The sequence below is a fragment of the Lonchura striata genome, chromosome 16 (genome assembly GCF_046129695.1).
Source record: "Lonchura striata isolate bLonStr1 chromosome 16, bLonStr1.mat, whole genome shotgun sequence".
NCBI classification, from domain to species: Eukaryota; Metazoa; Chordata; class Aves; order Passeriformes; family Estrildidae; genus Lonchura; species Lonchura striata.
Window position 1 is genome coordinate 12,357,303 of NC_134618.1, and position 22,652 is coordinate 12,379,954.

At 42.6% G+C, this 22,652-nt stretch overlaps 3 protein-coding genes across 14 annotated transcripts in view; 2 read left to right on the forward strand and 1 right to left on the reverse strand.

The window, feature by feature from the left end:
- SUN1 (Sad1 and UNC84 domain containing 1) overlaps positions 1 to 7,865 on the forward strand; it is a 29,131-nt gene extending 21,266 nt beyond the window's left edge. For all 7 annotated transcript variants that reach the window (XM_021539718.3, XM_021539722.3, XM_021539723.3 and 4 more), the window contains 10 exons: positions 9 to 227; positions 730 to 816; positions 1,192 to 1,235; positions 2,125 to 2,260; positions 2,798 to 3,052; positions 3,595 to 3,679; positions 4,085 to 4,200; positions 4,670 to 4,837; positions 5,637 to 5,729; positions 6,156 to 7,865. In XM_021539718.3, coding sequence (XP_021395393.2) covers positions 9 to 227; positions 730 to 816; positions 1,192 to 1,235; positions 2,125 to 2,260; positions 2,798 to 3,052; positions 3,595 to 3,679; positions 4,085 to 4,200; positions 4,670 to 4,837; positions 5,637 to 5,729; positions 6,156 to 6,269 — 1,317 coding nt within the window. In that variant the 3' untranslated portion in view covers positions 6,270 to 7,865. The remainder of the gene's footprint in view (positions 1 to 8; positions 228 to 729; positions 817 to 1,191; positions 1,236 to 2,124; positions 2,261 to 2,797; positions 3,053 to 3,594; positions 3,680 to 4,084; positions 4,201 to 4,669; positions 4,838 to 5,636; positions 5,730 to 6,155) is intronic.
- A 428-nt stretch (positions 7,866 to 8,293) lies between these two features.
- On the forward strand, positions 8,294 to 19,847 carry GET4 (guided entry of tail-anchored proteins factor 4). Of its 2 annotated transcripts, none has more exons than XM_021539717.2 (9): positions 8,294 to 8,493; positions 12,500 to 12,578; positions 12,986 to 13,067; positions 13,353 to 13,502; positions 15,098 to 15,236; positions 16,957 to 17,097; positions 17,182 to 17,257; positions 17,409 to 17,481; positions 18,517 to 19,847. In XM_021539717.2, exons 1-9 carry the CDS (start codon positions 8,336 to 8,338, stop codon positions 18,603 to 18,605), a joined length of 987 nt encoding a protein of 328 aa, XP_021395392.1. In that variant the 5' UTR covers positions 8,294 to 8,335; the 3' UTR covers positions 18,606 to 19,847. The 2 variants fall into 2 exon arrangements, with proteins under 2 accessions (XP_021395392.1, XP_077643006.1); XM_077786880.1 differs by lacking the exon at positions 8,294 to 8,493 and adding an exon at positions 9,144 to 9,251.
- A 1,461-nt stretch (positions 19,848 to 21,308) lies between these two features.
- The window catches only part of ADAP1 (ArfGAP with dual PH domains 1), a 49,764-nt gene continuing 48,420 nt past the window's right edge, over positions 21,309 to 22,652 (reverse strand). For all 5 annotated transcript variants that reach the window (XM_021539715.3, XM_021539712.3, XM_021539716.3 and 2 more), the window contains exon 11: positions 21,309 to 22,577. In XM_021539715.3, the coding sequence (XP_021395390.1) occupies positions 22,549 to 22,577 (29 nt within the window). In that variant the 3' untranslated portion in view covers positions 21,309 to 22,548. The remainder of the gene's footprint in view (positions 22,578 to 22,652) is intronic.

Consider the following 22,652-nt stretch of genomic DNA (forward strand, 5'->3'; position numbering starts at 1 on the left):
TATTTTAGGATACCGTAAATATCTTTGGTCGTATAAGTGAGCTGGAAAAGCAAATGGCCTTCGTGTCTGACAGATGCCATGACCAAAGCAAAGAATATAAAAAAGTGATGAGCCTACTCAGGAATCTTCAAGATCAGGTTGCCAAGATGAGTGACAGAAGTGAAATATTAAATTTAATAAAAAATGTGATGAGTCAAGATCTTAAAGATATGAAAATGAAGGAAAAGGTAAGATAGTCAGTTATTGATGTTTTCCTGATAAGAGATTGTTCTCTATAAATGCAGGTTGTGAGTGATTTGACTGGAGATCTCTTTTTCTGATCTAGAAATAACTAGTAGGTAGTAATGGCCAGGGAGTAGTTGTGGGCATTTGTTCCTTCTTTGTTATTGGTGACCAAGGATTAATTCCAGACAGGTGGCCTAAAGTATATTCCTACATTGCTGAAAAGCTGCTGGATTAATCCTGTTTTTATACAGATAAAGAAGACTATAGGAAGGACTAGTGACAAAGCAGGGATTTGGGGGTAAACTTCCCTGTATATAACCCTTACTACAGCTAAATCAGACTCCTGTATTTATTACAGACTCTGTAATTTCTCACACTATCTGCAGGGTAAATCATTTAAACATTCACAGAACGGAATGAAAAGTGCACTTTGCAGAAAATATCAATTAATGGTATTTGTACTCCAAAACAAAATACACCTCCTTTTTCTTCCCTGTTTTTAAGACCGACTTCCTGGCTTTACATAAAGATCATGGGCAGCGTATCCAGATGCTGGAAGACCACCTTAAAGAACTCAAAGCTGAATCCAAGGTATTGGCAGTGAGCTTTGCTGACATCATCTAATTGTAACCTGTTGATAAAACATACTGACTTTTTTTATTTGCTGTTCCAAACAGCAGTTTCCTTTACTGTGGCTATTACAGTTCCCTAAGTCTCAAAACTTGTTTGTATTTTGGTTCCCCCTTCTTGGAGAGGGTTACATTCCAAAGTTTAAAATTTATTCTCTTGACCATTGATTTGGGTTCTATTTTGAATGCAACCTTGTTAATCAGAGGCATAAACATAATTATGTGCGCAATCCCATACAGGTGGTGCTAAAATTTATTTTCACGTAACATTCTTTGTCTTCTTTCTTTCACTTGAATTTCTTTATATGTGTTAACTTTTAACTTTTGTATTTTTTAGGACATCCAGAAGGAGTTTGACCTAGAAAAATCCAAGTCAGTGAGGTATAAGCACTTTTCAAATACATTTTGCTTTTTCACTCCTGTTGCCAACTGACAGTGATCCTTATGTCAGTTAACTGACCCTGCAGGGTTTTGTTGTCAGCAAGAGCACTTCTGTCTTGTACTGCATTTCAGCTGTGCTGAACATCAGCACAGGACTCTCCTCCAGTGTGGAGAGCAACCCTACAACCACACTTTCATTAGAGAAAGTTATTTATATAGTATAGGAGAATGAGGGACTTTTCATCCTCTTATAAATGCATTTGTTTTCCTTCAGATCACTTAGTGAAATATACAGTAACTGCTTTTGATGGGCTTTATATTTAAATTATTAAACCATATAAATTCTATTTTTTGTCTCTTGTTTTTTGGCTTCTTTGCTGAATTGCCATTTAAATTAGAATTAAATGTAAAACGGCTTTAGAATGATAGTTGAGATCTTTTTCCATAGTATTCACTGGACACTGATCTATATTGGTCTTATATGAGTTGCTATTTGTAACTCAGCACTGCCTCTGGGGTTACTCTGGTTTGAGTGAGGTAGCCTGAGACTCACTCTAACCAGTGGCAAACTCACAAAAAGTTTGGCTGGTTTGCCAGCCCTTAAATTCCTCCAAACCTGTGTATGTTCAAGTTATTAACTTGTCAGCCTGGTGATAATCTGAAGTCATCACTGCTGGAGTTTTCCATAACTTTCAAAATACTTTGCTTTGAATATATTAATTCTAAGTATATGTTAAGTAACAATATGTTACAAATGCAAGTTCACTGTGTGTGAACAATTGAACTAGGAGAGCACTTTGTATTAGACAAGGATATTCTCACACCTTTGGAATTTGATGGAATGATTGCAACTACTCTTTCCTAATAATTGACTCCTTGTTTTTGCCAGATATGATGATCAACACAGTCTACTTAGGTCCAAAATTGAAGAGCTAGAACTAGAGCTGGCTTCTATGAAATCAAAGCTGTTATCTGGGGAAGGTGTGAAGACGAGTTGTGAGAAAATGGATGTCGTTCTTGAAAAAGTAGGTTCTACAACTTCTCTGTCCCAGTAAAATTTGATATTACTTGGTTTTGTTCACTAACTTTCTTGAAATACACTGCAGACAGTAACATGGGGGTAGTATTAAACTTAAATAATGACAGTGTTGTGTGTAAGGTTACTGTGAATTTTTCCATTAGTGCATGATACTTTACTAGAGAGGAGTTTATTGCTTGTTTTCTACAATGGCAGGGGTTTGTTTGGAAGCTATGACATAGTAGCAGTTCTCTGTACAGTACTTTGTTGATGTATTTTGCTAACCCATGGAAATAGAGTAAAGAAACTCATGTAAAAGCAAGTTAGGTTTGTAATCAGATAGTTATTTCTAAAAAATCCTGAGTTCTTTTGAAGCCTTTTAAAAGGTCTGACTGGAACATAAGCCAACAAAATACAACAATATTGAGATGAGATTAACTTTTACCTAAATAATGACTTGTTAGTGGTTTAGCTATGTACCTGTCATATATTTTATATATAGTCATAAAAACTAATAATTATAATTATTAATGGCTTCTACTAGGTAGATGCCCAGGTCAAGGAATCTGTCAAGCTAATGCTTTTTGGCAATCAACAAGAAGACTTCCCTGAATCACTTATCCAATGGCTTACCTCCAATTTTGTGAGCAAAAGTGAACTACAGACTTTGCTGCGGGATCTTGAGTTGCAGATCCTCAAAAATATTACTCTCCATATGTCTGTAACAAACCAAAAAGTAACATCTGAAGTAGTTACAAATGCTGTGACTAACGCAGGGATTTCTGGAATCACAGAAGCGGTGAGTGAGTTTTAAGGTCTTGAAGTTCAACTAAAACTGGAAAGAGTTCTTGAGTATTTTGTTCAGGAGTATTTTGTGGAGCATGACTGTCAACATAAATGTTAATGATTTTAAGACATGTCAAGGACATGGGCTGAAATTAGAAGAACTGCAGAAAACGCTTTATTGGGTGTATTCTTGCAGCATTAATTGTTGCCTGTTGTCAACACTTGCATTTTTTTGAAGTGTGCTGTCTTGAAAATTGCATTACTGGGAGACAAGTATACCAAAGAAATGCAGCTCAGGGTCTTGGGAAGAAGGAATGCAGATTCAAAAAAAAGAAAACAAACCAGCAGTCAAGATGCAGTATCAACTTGTATTTTAAGACAGCTATGCATTAAAAGTAGCCTCTTCCTTGACAGAGGCTTTCAAGGACTTGTGATGAAGTGCAGCATCTCAAAAAGATGCTTGGAACTTCACAGATATGTCAATATCAATTATTTTATCACTTGATCTTATTAAAATATTTTTCCTTCCGTTCTCTTGTATGTGTACACCTCTAGCAAGCACAAATTATTGTAAATAATGCACTGAAACTCTACTCTCAAGACAAGACTGGGATGGTGGATTTTGCCTTGGAATCTGGAGGTAAATAATAGAGGAAACACCATTTTACTATTCATGCTTGTAGTAGTATTTACTAGAAATATTAAAATGAAGAGTAAAGCTTAGTAGAGCATTTTTGTGTGTTGCCTGACCATCAGATCATTGCAATCTGTGAAGGTGTTTACAGGCCTGTACATCAGCCTAGGTGTACATGGACATGAATAGTTCTCAATATGTCTGCAACTGGATAAGAGAGAAAAGAAAAACCTTTAACCGTTTCTTAAAATAACATTGTATGTGATAAAAGCATTGTATCCATAGAAAATTACTAGATCTTAACAATATCTTTAATCTGGTATTCATTATGCTTTATATAAATCTCTGCCTTAATTACTTATTTCTTCTTGAAGACTTCTATTTCTGCTAACCTGATCTGTCTTTTTTGAGGTGGCAGCATTCTGAGTACTCGCTGTTCTGAAACCTATGAGACCAAGACAGCATTAATTAGCCTCTTTGGAATTCCTCTGTGGTACTTCTCTCAGTCTCCCAGAGTGGTGATTCAGGTAATTACAGGCCAAGTAAACAAATGCAGCAATGTTATTTTGTGTTGAGTGGTTTGAATGGCTCTTTGGGTGCTGGATGTATCTCTGTAATATACTGGGGGGACAGGTACTTGGAGGTATGTTCCTGAAAGTGGGATTCTTCTGGCAGTCCCTGGACACAGCTTAAGTTCTAGTCTAGCAAAATTGAGAGTCACGGGAAGCTTGGGTGGTGCACTGGACCTGTGCAAAGGTGGGGCTGGGAAGGGTTCCTGTTGAGAGCTGATCTCCAGGCAGGTCTTCCAAACACCACTGGTAGCTCAGCTGCCTTCCTGAGTAGCTCTGCCAAGAAGATTATTTCTGCATCTCACTGTTAAAACTGTCCCTAAGAACTCAGAATTAATTACAACTCTTTATTACAATAAACTAGAAAACACTGTAACATTGTTTTTATTGTTGTGTCCCATCTTCTCTCCACCTTCCTTCTGTGCAGCCGGACATGTATCCAGGAAACTGCTGGGCTTTCAAAGGATCACAGGGCTATCTTGTGGTGAGACTTTCCATGAAGATCTATCCAACTGCCTTTACCTTGGAACACATACCAAAAACTCTTTCACCAACAGGAAATATCACCAGTGCTCCTAGGAATTTTGCAGTATATGTAAGTCTGTCTCTGAATTTAAGTTGATGTTTGTACACAGAGTATTTGTGTTACATATCTTGGAGAAGAGTAACTTGAGGAAGGACAGCTAACAAGATGATAAACTATTTAACTCACTGCTCTTTAAAAATTGCTTTTATTTGTGAGCTTTGAGATTATGAGTAAGAAATGTTGCAACTAATTTTGGGTAAGTTATTCTTTATTCTTGCTCTATACAGTAGTAAACACTTTTGGAGGGAGATGATGTTTTCTTAATTCATCTAGTTCTTTCATACACTTTGTTTCATCCTCCTTCCCATTCTTCCTCTCTCCACCCACTGTCCCTCATTTTTTGTCTCTGCATCTTATGTGTGATGTGCCTTAAATAATTTTTTTAGTTCATTTTACCCAGCACCACAGTTGTGCAGGCAGGATTTCAGAACAGAACAGACTACAGGGTATATCAGAGAGCAGTTATGATACCTGAGAACTTTTTGTCAGGTTTTTCTAAATGCTTAAACAGTCACCTGCAAGCATCTGGATCTTCAGCCTTGATGTTCTCTCTGTTTGTACTGAGCAGCTTATATTGTACACTGTGATACAGGTATAGCCATGAAAATTAAAGGGTTTGACCATGAGAACATGTAAACAGCACAACCTATTTCAGGGCAGGAAACTGAAATACAGAGCTGTGCTTGAACTTTAAATTACATGGGAAACATTCTGATCCTGGCTCTTGGTACTCTGTGTAGGCATGTTTCTAGTTTGGGTTTGATTGGAAATTTGATGGAAGCAAAAAGTCTTTATCCTGTTGTTACAGGGTCTGGATGATGAATATCAAGAAGAAGGCAAGCTTCTAGGAGAGTATGTCTATGATCAGGATGGAGAACCACTGCAGATGTTTCCAGTGATGGTAAGTCTGGATTATAAGATTTAAAGTGTCAGGAGAAATTTACTTTTATTTTCTACACTTGTGTGCAATGAGCAGTAAAGGAAAAAGGCCTTGTTCTGATCTGGGCACTGTACAATCTGATGTATTAAGTATCTACCTCTGCCTCAAACCTATGACCTTAATAGATGAAAGGGGAGGAAGGCTTGTTGCTATGTGGACACAAATGGTGGGAAGTTGCTAAACATGAGAAGAGTCTGTTCCATTCTGCTTCAGACTCACAAATAATTGTAAGGCAAGGAAGGTTCTGTTCAAAGGAACAGAAAATTCCCAAGGCATGGCTTTGGTTCCAGCAAGTACCAGCAATTATTAATAACTCAGAAAGTTTCAGTTGCAGCTGTTTGTCCCAGAACCCTGACACTGGATTGTGTGTTTGCTTTTTTTCTCCAGGAGAAAAATGAAGATGCATTCCAAATAGTGGAGCTGAGGATTTTCTCTAACTGGGGCCATGCAGAGTACACCTGCCTTTATCGGTTCAGAGTGCATGGGAAACCTGCCGAGTAATCCACACTACAGGGGGGGTGGCTGCTTTGTACATTTTGTTCCTAATCTGTATATACTGGGAAGCCTACAACACTGGAATCTGTAAAGGATGAGGATGCAAGATGCACACTGCAGAACTGTTGATCCTCTGATAAAGGCAGAAGACTGTCAGCAGAAATGTATAAACCCCAATTTTTATTTGCTCTGAGGTTCAGCTTGTAATTGCCAGTTTGCTTCATATTTGTGTCCATGCTGAGAGAAATAATGCATGCAAACAGCTCTGGTTCATAAAGCCCAGATGGCAAACAGGTGACACACGTTTTACTACAAATGAATGTATAGGTTTTTTTAAAGAATAAACCACACTTTCTGCAACTAGGAATCTGTTCTTTTTTAATCCAGGACTTAACTGCATACTTTTGCTAGCTTGGCACCATAAGCCAAAAACTGTGGTACATTTTGAACACTGACTGTGGCTAAAGGTGTCCTTCAGTTAACAGTTGCTTTTAACCTTTTTGGTGGATCCAAAAGGGCTTCTTTGCTACATACAATAAATACTACTGTCAGGGAAAGCTAACACAACCAAAACCAGTTTAAACACCAGCGACTGAGAATGCTTTACTGTAATTTGTGGCCGTGAATTGCTCTAAAAGTCAGGGATAACTTTAAGTAATTGAAGTTATTTTAAGGGTTTTTACCATGGCAACTTGGCCAGTTCTTTTTTTAGTGTCAATCCCAAATCGACCTTGATGTACTGACTGACTGGCTTGGAGCTGATAAGCCTGCTGAATCGCTCAGTAAACACTGCTGTACAGCAGTTGCACTACCTTCATTTGTCCAAAGTGATCGGTGTGGGACAAGATTTCCTTAGGCTGGTTGATTGTTACACTCCATAAATGTACTGTGAGAATTCGGTGTGTGGAAAACAAGCCTGAAGTAATTCTGGCTGCGTCACATTTGCAAGAGGGACTCGAGCTCAGCGCTGCTGTGTGCAAACACGGGCATTCCTGGTCCTCCCCACGAGCCTTAGTTGGGTACCAGGCGAGTAGAGTTACTCCTGGAAACAACATTTTCACATAGAACGAGATGAAACTGCTTATTGCCCCCCTTAGCCTTTGCTGCTTTGAAGATCCTTTTTGGAAAGATTCCTGAAATTCACTTGTTTGCAGAATTTTTATCTTGCTGTTCCTAGTGCATTTTGTAGTTACACAGAACTGTTACACATGGACCTGCTGACTGGTTTTCTGAATTGAGTTATGTATGTTGCACAACAGTCCTCGAATGTTTGAAATACAGAAAGTCTCCATGTGAAGAACTGTTTTTCACTCGACCTAGAGACAGAACCTATGGCCTACGCAGAGGAGTAGATGACACATGTACAGGTGTTTTCATATTACAGGTTACATATTTAAAATTAGAATTATCCTGTATAAATTGAAATTAGGTAGCTGTGGGGGGAATATTTTGAATAACACTAACTTATTTTTAAAAAAGCAAGATAGGACTTTGTGCAATGTATTTTTGTAAATGCTTTTCAAAATGTCTGTTATTCTTTGCTGCCTCCAAACTGACAAGATGCTATTGAGATGTTTAAATAAAGAGTTTTAATTTTTGAAAGTGCATGTAATACTTGAAACAAGAAATAAAACATCTTTTCTGTTTTTTTAATTTTTTTTTAAATTTTAATCAGCCGCTTAAATAAATGGGGAAAGATTATGATTCCAAAATTGCCCCGAGCTGGGGCAGGGGTGGGGGGATTTACAAGGGGCAGGAGCAGCGTGTGGGGCTGCATCCCTTCCTGTGCCCGCATCGCTGAGCACAGCAGCCTGAGCCAGGCTCACTGCCCGCGCTCCATCGGCCGTTCCGTGGTTTTGTTGCCGTTCTAAGCGATGCTGCGGTTCCTGCTGCCCCGCTCGAGTCCCGCGTTCCCCTCACGCCGTTCCCGGCCGCCGTTAGCGCTCGGGGCGCCGCCGCGCGGGCTGAGCCTCGCGGGCCGCCGTCCGAACGGGCGGAAGCCGGGCAGCAGGGCGCCGGGGCTGCGCGCGCATGCGCCCGGCTCCCGCCTCCCCTCCCCGTCCTCCGCGCTGATGGCGGCGGCGATCATGGCGGCGGAGCAGGAAGCCGCGAAAGGCGGCGGCGGCAGGAACCGCGGCGGCGTGCAGCGTGTGGAGGGCAAGCTGCGCGCCAGCGTCGAGAAGGGCGACTACTACGAGGCGCACCAGATGTACCGGACGCTGTTCTTCAGGTAGGGCCGCGCCGGGCCCGCCGCGCTGCCCCTCCCCCGCCCGGCTTTCCAGAGCCTTCCCACGCATTCCCCCCGTCGCGCCCACGGCCGCTCCCCATTGGCCGCCGCGCCTGTCCATCTCCGCGCCCCGCTCTCTGATTGGTCCGCGGGGGGGCGGGGTGGGGCGGGCGCGCGGCGCCGGCCCAAGCGGGGCCCGGCCGGGCCGGGAGCGGCGGCGCCGGGCTTGGCCCGGCCCGGCCCGGCCCGGCCCGGCCGCGGCTCCGCCGGCGGCTCGGGCGGCGGGGCAGCCGCTGCTCGCCGGCCTTTGGCGGCCGGCCCCGACCCCGGCCCGGTCCGCGCCTCGCCGGCCCCGGCGCTGTGCGGGGGTGTTGCGTCACGCTGCCCGGAGGTCACGGGCAGAGCGGAGTTGCAGCCCCGTCCCCCAGCGCCGCTCGGTGGCCCCACGTTCCGGGGAGGCCGATGAGGCTCCCGGCCAGCGGGATGGGCTCGGGGTGTCCCCCCGGGTGTCCCCTGGCGCTCGGGCCGGGCTCGCCGCGTGTCCCGGGGCCGTCCTGGAGCCGAGCCCGGCTCGGTGTAAATGCCAGCTGGCCGCGCAGTGAGGGTCAGGGTTTGAAGGCTGCTCGTCGCTCCGCCGGGACACGGGGATCCTCTGCTTCACGGCACGGCCACCCTGGTGCCGCGGTCGGAAAGGAGCAGCCCTCAGGGTGGCCAGAACGGGGCAGCTGTTTGGAATAAATTCCACTTGGTGTAGTATTTGTGTACGTGACAGTGTCTAAGTAGAGCAGGCTTGGACATTTATTCAGAAATGTTACTACTTCTTTTGTCATAAGGAAATTGTTTTTATTGTAAAGCAGTTTTAGGCTTCATTTTTCATGTCTACTGCAACTTGCAGGGGTCACCCTTTCTCTCACCAGATTTTAACATACAGACCCTTGCTTGCAGGAGCACAGAAGAAGGTGTTTGTTCTAGGGGCTTCCTCAGCTGCTCCAAGCTTTGTTTAGTTGCACTTCTGCTGGGGGAGGACAAGATGGAAATTTGGCTTCACAGAATCAGTTAGGTTGGAAAAGACCTCTGATGTCATCGGGCCCAACTTTTGGCTTTAAGTCAAATCACCTGTCAGCTGGACAGTGGCACTAAATGTTTCTTGAACCCTTCTAGGGAGCATGACTCCACCACTCCCTGGGCCCAGTTCCGATGCTTGACCACCTCTTCTGTGAAGAAATTTCTCCCAGTGTCGGACCTGAACCTCCTGTTAAAGCCATTTCTTGTCATCCTGTCACTGGCTGCCTGGGAGAGGAGCACCTGGCTCCAGGCTCCTTTCAGAGCCTCCTTTTGTCCCAGCTGAGTCCCCCCAGCTCCATTGCCCTTCTCTGGACACCTTCCAGCCTCTCAGTGTCTTTGTTGAAGTGAGAAGTCCAAAACTGGACACCACCCTCCCTGTCCTGTGTCTTGTGTCTCCTATCCTCAGCCCTCATCAGTGTTATGAGGAGAACTGGCCTATGAGTAAGCACAGAAAAACAGCAGTCATGGAAGAAAGTGGGGAGGAAAGTCCTTAGTGCAAAATCCTACTTGTGCTCCCAGCACACCAGACAGCCTGCCCTGCCCTGCCCTGTGTCCCAGCACCTTCACATTAAATCAGTTTGTTCCTCCATAACCCCTCTGATGGGATCAGCCAGGCACTATCCAGGCCTTAAGACTTAAATTGTATTTGAGAATAAATCTAAATTTAAGACAAAGCCTGGCTATTTTATGGTAGGGATTATGTGATGTGGTGTCTGCAGTGGTGTGAGAAGTCTTGGCTCAGGAGGTCACGTCTCCTCCTGCCTTTTCCATTTTAAATACAAGTGAAAGGATGTGTTCAGTTTAATGAAAAGGTGACATTTGCATGGCTGGGTAGTCTTGTCAATTCTCTGTAAAGTGTGATAGAAATCAGCATTTTGTCAGACACAGTAATGCTGATTGGGATGACCTGAGCTCTGGAACTGTGATTGGGTTAGCCAGTGCTTATTCCTTTTGAACACACAGGCCTGTAAAACATTTGGCTTGTCTGTCAGAGGGTAAACTTGAAATCCTGACTCAGTTTCATGCACTGAGATGTGTTTTAGGGTGGAGGAGGGGAAGAAGTGGAGGAGGAAAGATTACCATAAGCTTGCCTCCTGCAGAGTTATTATCCCTGTGTGATCCGTGGAGCAGGTGGAAAACTGCTGTTCCTGCCTAAGCCTGAGCTCCCTCACACACACCTGAGCTGCTGGTGTTTGTTACTCCCCAGGCTGGTTGGGCTGAGCTCTTGTCTCTTCATGATTTGGTAACTGAGTCACTCCTCACAGTGTAATATCCTTGTGGCATCCATTTCTATTTCCCTGGTCCTTGTAGGTCATTTTTCTGGTGTAAATTACGTGCTCCAGGACTTCTCTTGTTTTAAATACCATTTAGAGAAATGTCATCAATATTTTATTTTTATTAAAGAAATTTTCTGATAAAAGTTCTTTGAAAAACCTCAGCTCTTTAAAATTTATTTTATATCATAAAATTGTTTTCAGCAGTTTTTAGTATCATCTGTAATAATTCTCAGATTAGGAGCTTCCATATAGCATTGTGAATCTACTGGAAGTAGAATTTGTGGAAGTGGATCCATGCTGAGTCCAACTCCTAGAAGCAAACCTGGATGGGAGCCCAACTATAAAAACACTGGAGCTATGGATTAATTTGACTCAAATTTACCATGGTGATTGCAAATCCGAGTTGTTGAGAATTATTCCAAAACACTTCTGTCGTGCCTTCCATTATTTCAGTTCTGTTTGGGATAAAAGCCCTTGGTGTGCCTCAGAGTTGATGGGCAGGATGGGAGGAGTGTCTGGTCCCTTGTTTGTTGTCTGTGTGATGTTACCAGCAGGGGCCACGTGTGACAGGAATTTGGGGCACAGCATGAGAGGTTTGGCATGCTCTGGGTGTCCCTTTGGCTGGTGTGACCCCCACGGCCACACTGTCCTGCTTCACCCCAGAACCACCAACCCCTCCATACCCCACGGGCACTCCTGGGCTCTGGAACAGCCCGGGGGGCCCTGGGGCTGCAGGAGCAGAAAGGGTGACACGGGCACAGCCAGCCAGGTGTGCCACAGGGGACAAACCAAAGTGCAGGTGCTAAAGCAGCAGGGTAGAGCTGACACCTCTGTGACAGGAGCAAATCAGCTACTGAGAGCACAGACTTTTTGAGTAGCAGTTAAGAGAAATGGAATTTGGAAACTCTGCCACACCTAAACTGCTTTTATGGGAAATGCTGTGTTTATAAGCTGGAACTGTGACTCTGCAAGAGCTGTAGTTACTGACAGTGATGATGTGCAGGAAGCTGCAATCACAGCTCTGTGGTAAGAGGTCCTGAGGTAACCACTGGGAGCAAATTCTTCAATTCCTTATTTCTTTGTTAACTATTAAGTGAGAAAGGTGGAAAGTGTGTTTTGAAGCATTATATTTTATTTCTTTTGAAGTGTTGCATGGTGAATCTTGCTGGCTGTGCTTATCTTACTCTCAAACCCATGAGAGATGAGCTCCTTTGGTTCAGCAGAGGGCCAGGGCAGGCTGATGTCCCCTGGCAGAGTTGTAGTGTTCAGAGAGACTTGGACCAGTGGAAGGGTCAGCAAGCTCTCCAGGAGGTATTCCAAAAATTGTTTCACTGGGATGACTTTGGTAGAGGCTCAGTACATTGGCATCTTTTGCTCAGTTAAGTCTTGGGTTCATTCCCTTTTCTTGTTCCAGCCCCAAACATATTTGTAGCTCTCTCATTTTCCTTTCTTATATTCTTCATTTTATTCCTTCAGGTCTGGAGCAGAAAATTGCAACTTGCAGTTCAAGCTACATCATTATTGAAATTAACCTGATTTAAAAATAAATCCCTTGTTGTCGTTATGTTAAATTTTAGGCATCTTTTAATCCTTCAAATATAAGTAACTTTAAGCATACACAACTTACTTAGTAGTAATTTTTACCATGGCTTTGGTATTTTTTTCAGGTATATGTCACAAGGAAAACATGCAGAAGCAAGAGAACTCATGTATTCAGGGGCTTTACTGTTCTTCAGTCATAACCAGGTAAGTCACTGGTTTTGTGTGTGTTGCTTGAGGGCAGGGAATTGTTACTCCCAAGATTTTGAGAGATGAATGGTGGGTTCTCAGTGGTAAATATTTGGGGTAATTGCTTTGTAATCTTTTGTTTTATCTCTTTGTTGAGCCTTTCTCCACAAAGAAGGATTATGCCAAGCTGGAGCATGCGGCAGTAGTGTTTGTGAGCATCCAAACAATGCCTGTGTTCTGCTTTCCTGGAGGCTTCTCTTTGATGCCATCAAATTACTATAATTTTTTTATCAGGAAGGCTGAGACTTGATACTGTGCCCTAGCTGTTGATAAAAGCATTAAACCTGCTGCTGCCAGAATTCTGGTTGATGTTTGTTTTTATGCCCTGATACATTCATCATTGCCAGTATGTGTCTGTTTTGTAGCAAAACAGTGCTGCTGATCTGTCCATGCTGGTTTTGGAGTCTTTGGAGAAGTCGGATGCAAAAGTAGCAGAAGACCTTTTAGGTGAGGTGACCTCTCCTCTTGGCTTCGTGGCATTTAGTTGTGCTTTCCCTTCACAGTGACCTGTTAATAGTCTTGAAAGCTGCAATCTTTTTTGGGTGCCTTCCCAACATGGCTAAGGATCTGGGGAAACTTTGTTAGGGAATTGTGGGTTCCTGATGACTCTGTGGGCATGCTTGGAACTAACATTGCTGCCTGTCCTAAAGATGGATCTTAGATCTGCATTAGAAGCAGCAGATCATCTTATTTTTCTTAATGGTAAATATTTTTCAATCTTATTACTTCCAGAAAACTTGGCTAAATTGTTTAGTTTAATGGATCCAAATTCTCCTGAAAGAGTGGCTTTCGTATCCAGAGCACTAAAATGGTCCAGTGGGGGATCAGGAAAACTTGGACATCCAAAACTACACCAGTTACTAGCTATTACCCTGTGGAAAGGTAAGAAAAATCAACTGGCTTTTCTGTGTTTTCCTTTGAAAATGTTGAAAGCAAGGTGTTATAAGAGATCTGCTTTGGGAGTAATCTAAGGAGGCTGAGATGGAAATGATTGATTGACTTCTGCCATTATCTGATTTTTGCATTAATGTCTTCCTAATGTTACAGGAAAAAAAAACTGGGTCTGTAGCTCTGTATTAGTGCAAAATCCAAAACACAGCTGCTGTGAGGCTCTCTTTAAAAGGCAGGTTGATCCTTTAGACATTGAGGTAGGAGGAAAATTGTTGGGGAGCAAAGATGTTCTGTTGGCAAGTTTTTTTGTTTTTAAATCCTGGATAAACATGACAAAGATTGAAATACGTCACCTGGCATCCAAAACAGTCTTTGGACTGTAATTAAGTACTTCTTAAGAAGTTGGCCAGCAGGGTTATTTCAAAATGAATGCTGTTGCTTTTGATTTATGATCCGTTTTATCACTTGTGATGGGATGTAAGAAAAACACAGAATGCTCTAAATAATTATTTTACTTGTGGATGATAGCCAGTATTTACAGTCTTGTGTTCAAAACATAACAAAGGTGATTGAGAACAGTTGACTACATGCCATTTTTTCTGTGGTTTCTCATGGATAACTGTGCAAGATGATTGTTTATTTTACATTTTTCAGTAGCTGCCAAATTGTGACAGTGGTTTCATGTAACAACTCTGACCCAGTAATGGTCAATGCTGCAGCCTCTCTGTGCCATAGGTAATTCCCAGCTGCTCTCCTGGGATTTATGTTAGCCTGATGGCTGCTGCCAGCCACAAGGGGAGGATTCTTCCCACTGCATTCAAGTTAGAGGCTGCTGCAATTAGGATAAGAAACAGGATAAATTAGGATAAGCATTCTGAAACTAAAAGTCCCCATTTTGTAGCTGCCTGCTCACTGTTCTCTTGAAGACCAAAGTGCCTACGTCTTCGTAGTCTGTAGCTTTTTGAGTTTCACCACAAAAGGCTCAGATTTTTAAAACAATGCTTTGAAATTCAAAAGATTAGCAGCTATCCAGTTTTGTCATTGCAATGATTTCGCACAATCCTTTGCTTCAGGTTGTAACAAATTATTGCCACTTCTTACACCATTTTTCCTGTATAATTGCTGTTCTGTTCAGCATATGGAAGTGATTTTAGTTTTGGTAGCAAAAGTGGGCTGAGCTAAAAATAGGAAATGAAAGGATACCAAAGGTGCTGTTTGACTTCTAGGTGCACATATTAGAATATGGAACTTCTTGATTCCTGTCCTAAGCACTGGTGATAGCACACCATGTGTCAGCATTCACTTAGATAAAATTATAAAACCAAAGTTCAAGCCAGCAGTAGCTGTAATTGAGTAAACTATATTTATTGGCAGTTGTTCAAATATACTTAGAGTAAAATTTATTATCTCCCTTTATAAATTATCTGTAACTTACAGACTTTTTTACTAGCTGTCTTGTTTATATACCACACCTGTAACTCTTGTTCTTTTACCAGCTAATAAAGTACAAGCCTAATAAATTTGTTTTTATGTTCAGCTACACTGAACTGATTTCTTAACAGCCTTTTTCCTTTTTCTTTTTCTAGAGCAAAACTATAGTGAATCTCGGTATCACTTCTTGCACTCGACAGATGGTGAGGGCTGTGCAAATATGCTGGTGGAATACTCGTCGTCCCGCGGATACCGCAGTGAGGTGGACATGTTTGTAGCTCAGGCAGTACTACAGTAGGTGTTAAACTTCTTTTGAAGCATTTTGCTGAGATGACATTATGTGTGGGACCAACCTAATTTAACCACACAGCCTTTGCAAAAGAAACTGTGAAACTGGTCAGAACAACAGGAGAAAACTGTCTGAAAACCGATGTGTTAAATTCGTCAGACTGGGGAGAAAAAAAGTGAAATAATGTATTAAGGTCAAGACCTGAAATTACGTTAATTGCCTGAAGAATGAATGTAATCTGTTTAACCCTGAAAGCACAATTCTTAGCTTTATTAACACCACTTTATGTCTAGTTAGGGCTTATCTGTATGTTCTTGCAAATACTGTATTCAAGCAGGCCCTGTATTTAGTACAGAACTTGCTCTCACTCAGGTCCTAAGAGGCAACTTGTCATGCTCAGCCTGGTCTGTGAGCAGCAGCTTGGTGGTTCTTGCCTTGACAGAGCTGCTGTTGGCTCTCAATTTAGGCATTTATTTTGTAGGAGGTGGGAATGCAAGCTATTGTGTGCTTTTGCAGAGCTCATGCAGAATGAAGCTTGACAAAGCCAATTTTACTGTGTTCAATCAGCTGATGGCTTTCTTCAGGCAGGGAAGGCAGCTCACGGAGGAGTCTGAGGAGGAGGTGGAGACAGAACTGTGTGGCAGGGAGTCAGGGAAAGAGTAGGTGTTGGGGGAGAGGGAGGAGGTGAGAGCAAGTTTGTCTCTCTTTTGGCAGCAGTGAGCTGTCATGTCAGATTTGTCCTGCTTTCCATAACTGGTTGCTATAGATTGCTGTGATTTTGAGCAATAGCAAATCCTTTATGGAAATCCAATATGTGCAGGACTCATTTATACAGCATTTCTACTGCATCCTTTACATATATGTAAAATACTGTGTTAAATTCTCTTGCATGGTAGTTTATTCTCTAATGAAAATAATTGCAGTTCCTTGCTGTCAGTGAGGCAAAACAGCCCCAAGCCCTTGCACATGTGAGGGTGCAGAATTAGAGGCCATCAAAAATGACATGGCTTGTGGCAGCTTTCCTAGGGCTTGCTGACAGCGTTTGTCCCAGATAAAGGCCTGTTAGGCCAATGGGACTTGCTGAGATTGCCAGTTAAATTAACTGGACCTGAACAAGGATTTGATCTGTTTGAGGGATCGATCTGTTGGGGACAAATGGTTTGGGAGCTCAAAGTACAGCTTTATTATGAGATTTTTAGGCATTTGTGTAAGCTATTCATGGTCCTGATGCCACATTATTTTGAGGTGGAATAGAATGACAGAGTCAACAAATACTGACAGATAAATACTAAAAGGGGTGAATGGGTCTTTAATTCAGTTTTTAACTCAGCATATTGAATCCTGGACCACTAGATGCAGTATCATTTTAATGTGAATTACAGGATAGCCAGTCTTTCCACATTTTGCAGATGGATGTTCTCTTTTAGTAACTATCATGTACAATCTGCTTAGATCCAGGTTAAACTCATTCTATTAATATTTAATGTCTGTTTTCCCTCCCAACCTGCCTGTTTCACAGTGTGTTCAGTAGTGATTTTCCCCTTCCTCAGCTGATGGCCAAACCATCTCCAAAGATGTCCATCTCTAAGTTTCATTTTGCCATCAGTTCAAGCCTGAGTTTGCCTCTATGCACAAGTGAAGTAGATTTTGGCTTCCCTTTTTCTATGGTGAAACTATTTCTCTGCCCTTTGTTTTTAACTTGCCCTGTTCTCTTTCTTTTTTCAGATTTCTCTGCTTAAAAAACAAGACCAGCGCATCAGTTGTTTTTACGACATACACACAGAAACATCCTTCGATAGAGAAGGGTCCACCCTTTGTGCAACCACTGCTAAACTTCATCTGGTTTCTGCTGTTGGCAGTTGATGGGTACAGTCTCATTTCTGTCATGTCCTTCTTGGTTTCCTTTTCAGTTGTTAACTGAGATTACATTTTTGGTTGTTTCTTTTCTAGAGGAAAACTAACAGTATTTACAGTGTTGTGTGAACAGTATCAACCTTCGCTGAAAAGAGACCCCATGTATAATGAGGTGAGTTACAGACAGGATTTAACTCACTGAACGAGTGAAATAATGGCTGATTGTCTCCAGCATTGTAGATAAGAGCTGGTGCTTTACCTTGCCTGGGTATTTCCAGCTGTAAATGAAATAATTGCCTTTTTTTCACCTTGTGTCCCTACAGTACCTAGATAGAATAGGACAGCTTTTCTTCGGAGTTCCACCCAAGCAGACCTCATCCTACGGGGGATTGCTAGGTAAGCTCTGCTTGTAGGTACCTCCAGGCTTTGATCAGTGACCTGGATAAAACACCTGTGTTGGAAACAGATGATCTGTTCTAAGGAATTTATAATTCTTTTCATAGCCTGTAGGAACAGCCCCTGCTGTAGAATATGAGATGAATGGGTTGCATGTGAAAGTAGTTTGGGGGAGCTTGTAGACTTTTCATCACTGAGAAGGGGAGAAGTACTAAAAAGACTCTTATGGTTAATTTCTGACATTATGGTATAGCTTCCTAATGTAAAAAAGCATCTTACTGGTGTTAAAGCTTAATTTCCTCGGATTCCAGGGACTGATTTTTCTTAAACCAAGTATTGGGCTTTGGTAGAGATCTAATCAGTGCTGATGCAACATGAATGTGTCCAAAGGGAAAGTTCTGAAATTAATACTGCCCTTCCACAAGGACTGAAATGGAATAGAGACATTCAGCCGTCATTTCCTGGCTCTTGAATAAAATGTGAATTAAATTAATGTTTTCCCTGAGAACTAAGCTTCTCTGTAAAGTGACTTGAAGCTTTACCTACAAACGTCAATTCACTGATACCCAAAGTCTGACAGAAAACATTGTGGTTTTACCATCCGTAATTTGCTTTTCAGCAATTCAGGCATCTAAATTGATGCCTCTGAGTTTCAATTTTTTTACAGCATGATGCAGACTGTGTCTGCTTTTTGAGAGTTTCATTGCTGGAGGTGTGTTTTTCCTCTTTTGGTTGGAGATTTTTTTCCTTCTGAGGGTGCAACTGTAGCACATAAATATGTGACTTTGGGTTTTTCAAGTGTATTCTTAGAGAAGGAACAGTATTAGTGTACAGCTAGGACTATACAGCTTCCCAAATCAATATTCATAATGGAAACCAGTGTGGGATTACTAATGTCTTGATGAGACTCTTCTACTTGAAAAACTCTTGGGGTTTTTTTGTTACAGAAATCTGTACTGTAGCAGGATGGAAGATTAGTTAAAAGTTTTTGAGATGAGAATGTAAAACTAATGACTGTCCTGTATTTTATTCTAGGAAATCTTTTAAACAGTCTGATGGGAACTGGGGAAGATGATGACACAGAAGAAGGTCAGGAAGACAGCAGTCCTATTGAGCTCGACTGAATGTTGTTGTCATTGGGTGCCGTGTAAATCTGATGATTCGATGACTCCAAAGACACTTTTGGAATTTGAATCCTGCAGTTGTTTCTTGGCTCCTAAAAGGGCTCCTCTGGTCTTTTAGAAATGGTTGCTGAAATGTTTATACTGTCGGTCTATATTATTTATGTAAAAAACAAAAAAGAAAGAAACCAACAAAAAGTAGCCAAACGAACCAATCGGAGCAGTTAGTGGGTTTCCGATCCAGCGGCTGGGACTGATTAAACATAGTCTGCGGTTTCTGATGCAGTATTCCCTTTTGCACAGTCTTTCAGTAAAGCATAAACATGGGGCTTGTCCTCCACGGCCTACCCAATGCCATCTGTGTTCTGAGAAAGCCTCCTTGCCCTCTTCCAAGGAAGATCTCGAAGGGCAGGGGGAGCAATTGAATAATTGATTTGTGAGGCTGGTGGCAAAAGTACTGCGGGACGAGCCAAGCAGCGTAATTTGAGATACACATCCAAGAGACATTGATACAAGAACTTGCTTCCACTGCCATGAGTAACATGCACACCCTTCATACTGCTTGCCCCTCTCCCCAAGGCCAGGCTCTGGCTGGGCCCACGCGTGTGTTTAGCAGATACTTCCTGAAAAGCACAAGGTTGAATAGCTCTTGAGTAAAAGCCCATCAATGGAACACAGGTAGTTGGCTTCCAGGTGGATCTCCCTTGCCTAGGTATAAAAATTTGGCATCTAAAATACGTCCTGTGGCTTGTGGCTGTACTTTGGAAGAGATCTTGCCAGTGTAAGTTCCCAGCTGTAGGTGCAGGCGGCAGCATTGCTGTGAGCAGAGCAGTTTGCCGTGGGCAGGGTATGTGTTTGAACTGGGCTGGATGGCAAGAAAAGGGATACTGCAGAGCTTCTGGTTCTTTATGATATATTTATTTTTCTTGGGTGATTGATTCATTTAACACTTTCTGTTAAAGGATAAATCAATAAATAATGGAGTAACTTCACCCCCAGCAGTAGGCATAGCCATTCTCCATCTCCTCTGTAATGCAGCACAGTCTGGTACAGGGAACAGGTGAAAGGGTGAGGAAACGCTTTATTTTTTCATGATGAAAATAAAAAGGCTTAGATTAATAAACAGCAATCATGCATGGGGGAGGGATTAATACAAATTTATTGACTGTATGGAAAAAAAAAAAGGCATTGACAGGAAGACTTTGTGTTAATTGTGAAGTCTCAAATAAACACTTTATACCAGGATGTGCAATTCTGCTGCTTTCTAAGGGTTTCCCAAGCAGAGCTTTACATTCCTTGCTATTTTTTTCACTCTGCATTTCACTGTGGGTCATCCAGCCCTCAGTGCTGCACTTCACCTGTGTGCAGTAAAGGTGTAATTCTCTTGGGGTATTGGAATATCTGGAGCAGATAGGGTTTGCTTTGCTGTGCAGCAGGCTAAGGGAAGAGCTCCCTCTCCGGGTTGGTGCTGTAGACATTTAATAAATTATCTGGGATGTCAGCAGAGGTTTAGAACCACAGCATTTCATTGCTTTTGGCTGCCAGGAATGTGCCTCTCAGGCAGCATGAGGTGTCCACAGGCATCCAGCACATGTCCCCTGCTGTGTCCTGTGTGTATGACCCAATGTGAGGTTTTTGCCTTAGCTCTGTCTGCAGCCCCCACTGTGAGCTCTGCATGTGCCCTGACCCCAAAACCCCAGCCCTGACAGGAGGGCAATGCTCCAGGGCTGGGGCACTTACAGGTGGATATACAACATGTATATTCAATAATTACAACAGTATATAAAGAACATATGTCTGTGTGAGTGTGTGTGTGTGTATAAAATATATACCTAGGAATTTAAAATACATGTATATACACACACATATAAACAGCCTTTTGTATAGATAATAATTATATACTTGTATTACATATCATTTATAATATTATTCTTAATTATATATGCACACAAAACAATTTTTATAGCTACCTATAAACCCAAACAAGGAGCCCAGTCTGTCCTCTCCCTGCTGCTGTGCCTGGGTTGGTAAGTAAGTGTGAATGACAGTGTGTGGGTAACATACACTTATAAATACTTTAAATATAAGTTAAATATATAATTATAGTTATGCATACACATGTGGATGCAGATATGTGTGTTTATATGCAATATATAAACCATAAATTATATTTATAAATTATATAAAGCATGCACATATGTATATCATATATAATCACATATTTTAGAAAACAAAGTATAAAAATGTCTATACATATACAGGTGTGTGAAACACATTTCGCTTATTTATTTGTAAACTGAATATGTCTGAGTGCTACATCTGTACAGGAATGTGTGCATATGAACACCTCATACATACACACGTTTTATATATTACACTCTATCCACTATGCATTTATAGTTGTCTGAATAGCCAACAACCCCTTCATAAAGCTTATTTCTCTATTCCCAAGAACCAGCTATCCTTTGTGTATGTGTGTGCACACATAAAGAAGTATTAAAGAGAAAATGCACAGAATATGCACTGTAACACACACATATACACAAATAATAGATAAAATAATACACACTGTGTGCCAGGGTAGGGCAGATGGTTTTGAGGTGTCCCACACCCCTGGGGCTCTGCCAGCAGCAGCAGCTCCTTGTTTCCATTTGCTGCTTTTTAACCCCACCTCCCTCCCCTGCCCCAGCACCACACAGCCACGGCTCTGACATAATAATAATTTATTGGTTTGAATGACATTTAGTACCACAGTTGTCTTACCAGTGACAGAACGAATGCACACAGCCGATGAGATGCTCTCAGCTACACAACCAACCTAAGAAACGCGTCGGACAGGTCCGTGGCTGGGGCTGGGCCCTCAGGGCACGCTGGAAATCTCCTTTTTGGGTAAAAATCCAGCACCTGGTGTGCAGGTCCCAGCCCGCCCGCCCTGACTGCAGGAATTACAGTGCTCAACACGGCGCTGAAACGTCACTTCAAGCAGCTTTTTTTTTTTTTTTTTTTTTTTTTTTTTTTTTGGGCAGGAGAAGAAAAATCAACCAAAAAAAAATTGAATTATTGGGGGGAAAAAGTGCAACCACCAAGTCTGATGAAGGGATGTGCCTGCTGGGAGTGAGGCTTTGATGGTGCCCATCAGCAAAACTGCAGATAAAGCTCAACCCCCCAGCTCCATACCAGGCTCCCCAAATGGGGCAAAGCCAGACCATGGAACAGGGATGACCCAGGGAGCTGAACACAGGCCTGGCCCCCAAAGCTCTGCTCCCTCAGCATCACCCCACGTGTTGGTGTCTCCCTTGCAGCCCCCTCCTCCCTGCCCTTCATTAGCTTAATGAGGCTGATGATGCCCATTTCCTCTGTTTCTAAATCCTGTGTGACCCTCTGCAGGTACAGCATCACCCCCAGTCCCAGGGGATAATTTACTTATCCTTTACCTGGCACCATGGCAGGCTCTGCTGTTCTGCACGGCACCATTTCATGTTTCCAGGTTGTTTCCCATCCCACAGGGATGTCACCCCTTGGGGACTTGCAGCCCCCCTGGAAAGGGCTGGCAGCCATCTGGAAGTGTGGGGATGCTCAGCTCCAGCACCCAGGGACCTGAGCATGGGGAGAAGTCCCAGCTGCCCCCGGGATGTGCCACCAACAGTCTCTGCCATCCTGGAGAAGCTGGGTGCCCCTTCCAGCGGCTGTGGGGTGATGGGGTGGCAGGACCACCTGTCCCATCCCACAGAGCAGCCACAGAGCTGAATTTCAAGTTGGATCAGGATCTTCTCCGGTGTTCCACTGCCGCCCTTCCGACATGATCAAGTGAATGATGAGGGGAGAGGGAAGTATTGTTATTGTTATTATTATTACTGTTATTATGAATTATTTTTAACATTTCAAATAAAACCACGTTGTGTTGTAAACAGAAGCTCACTCCTCAGGTCTGCCCAGCCAGTCCCAGCTAAGGTTTATGTTTGAAATGGGCTTCCACTGAAAGGAAAAAACAGAGAAGATAAAGTTAAAACAAGGCAAGCACTGGCAGGTGGTGACAGCCTGGCACAAGCC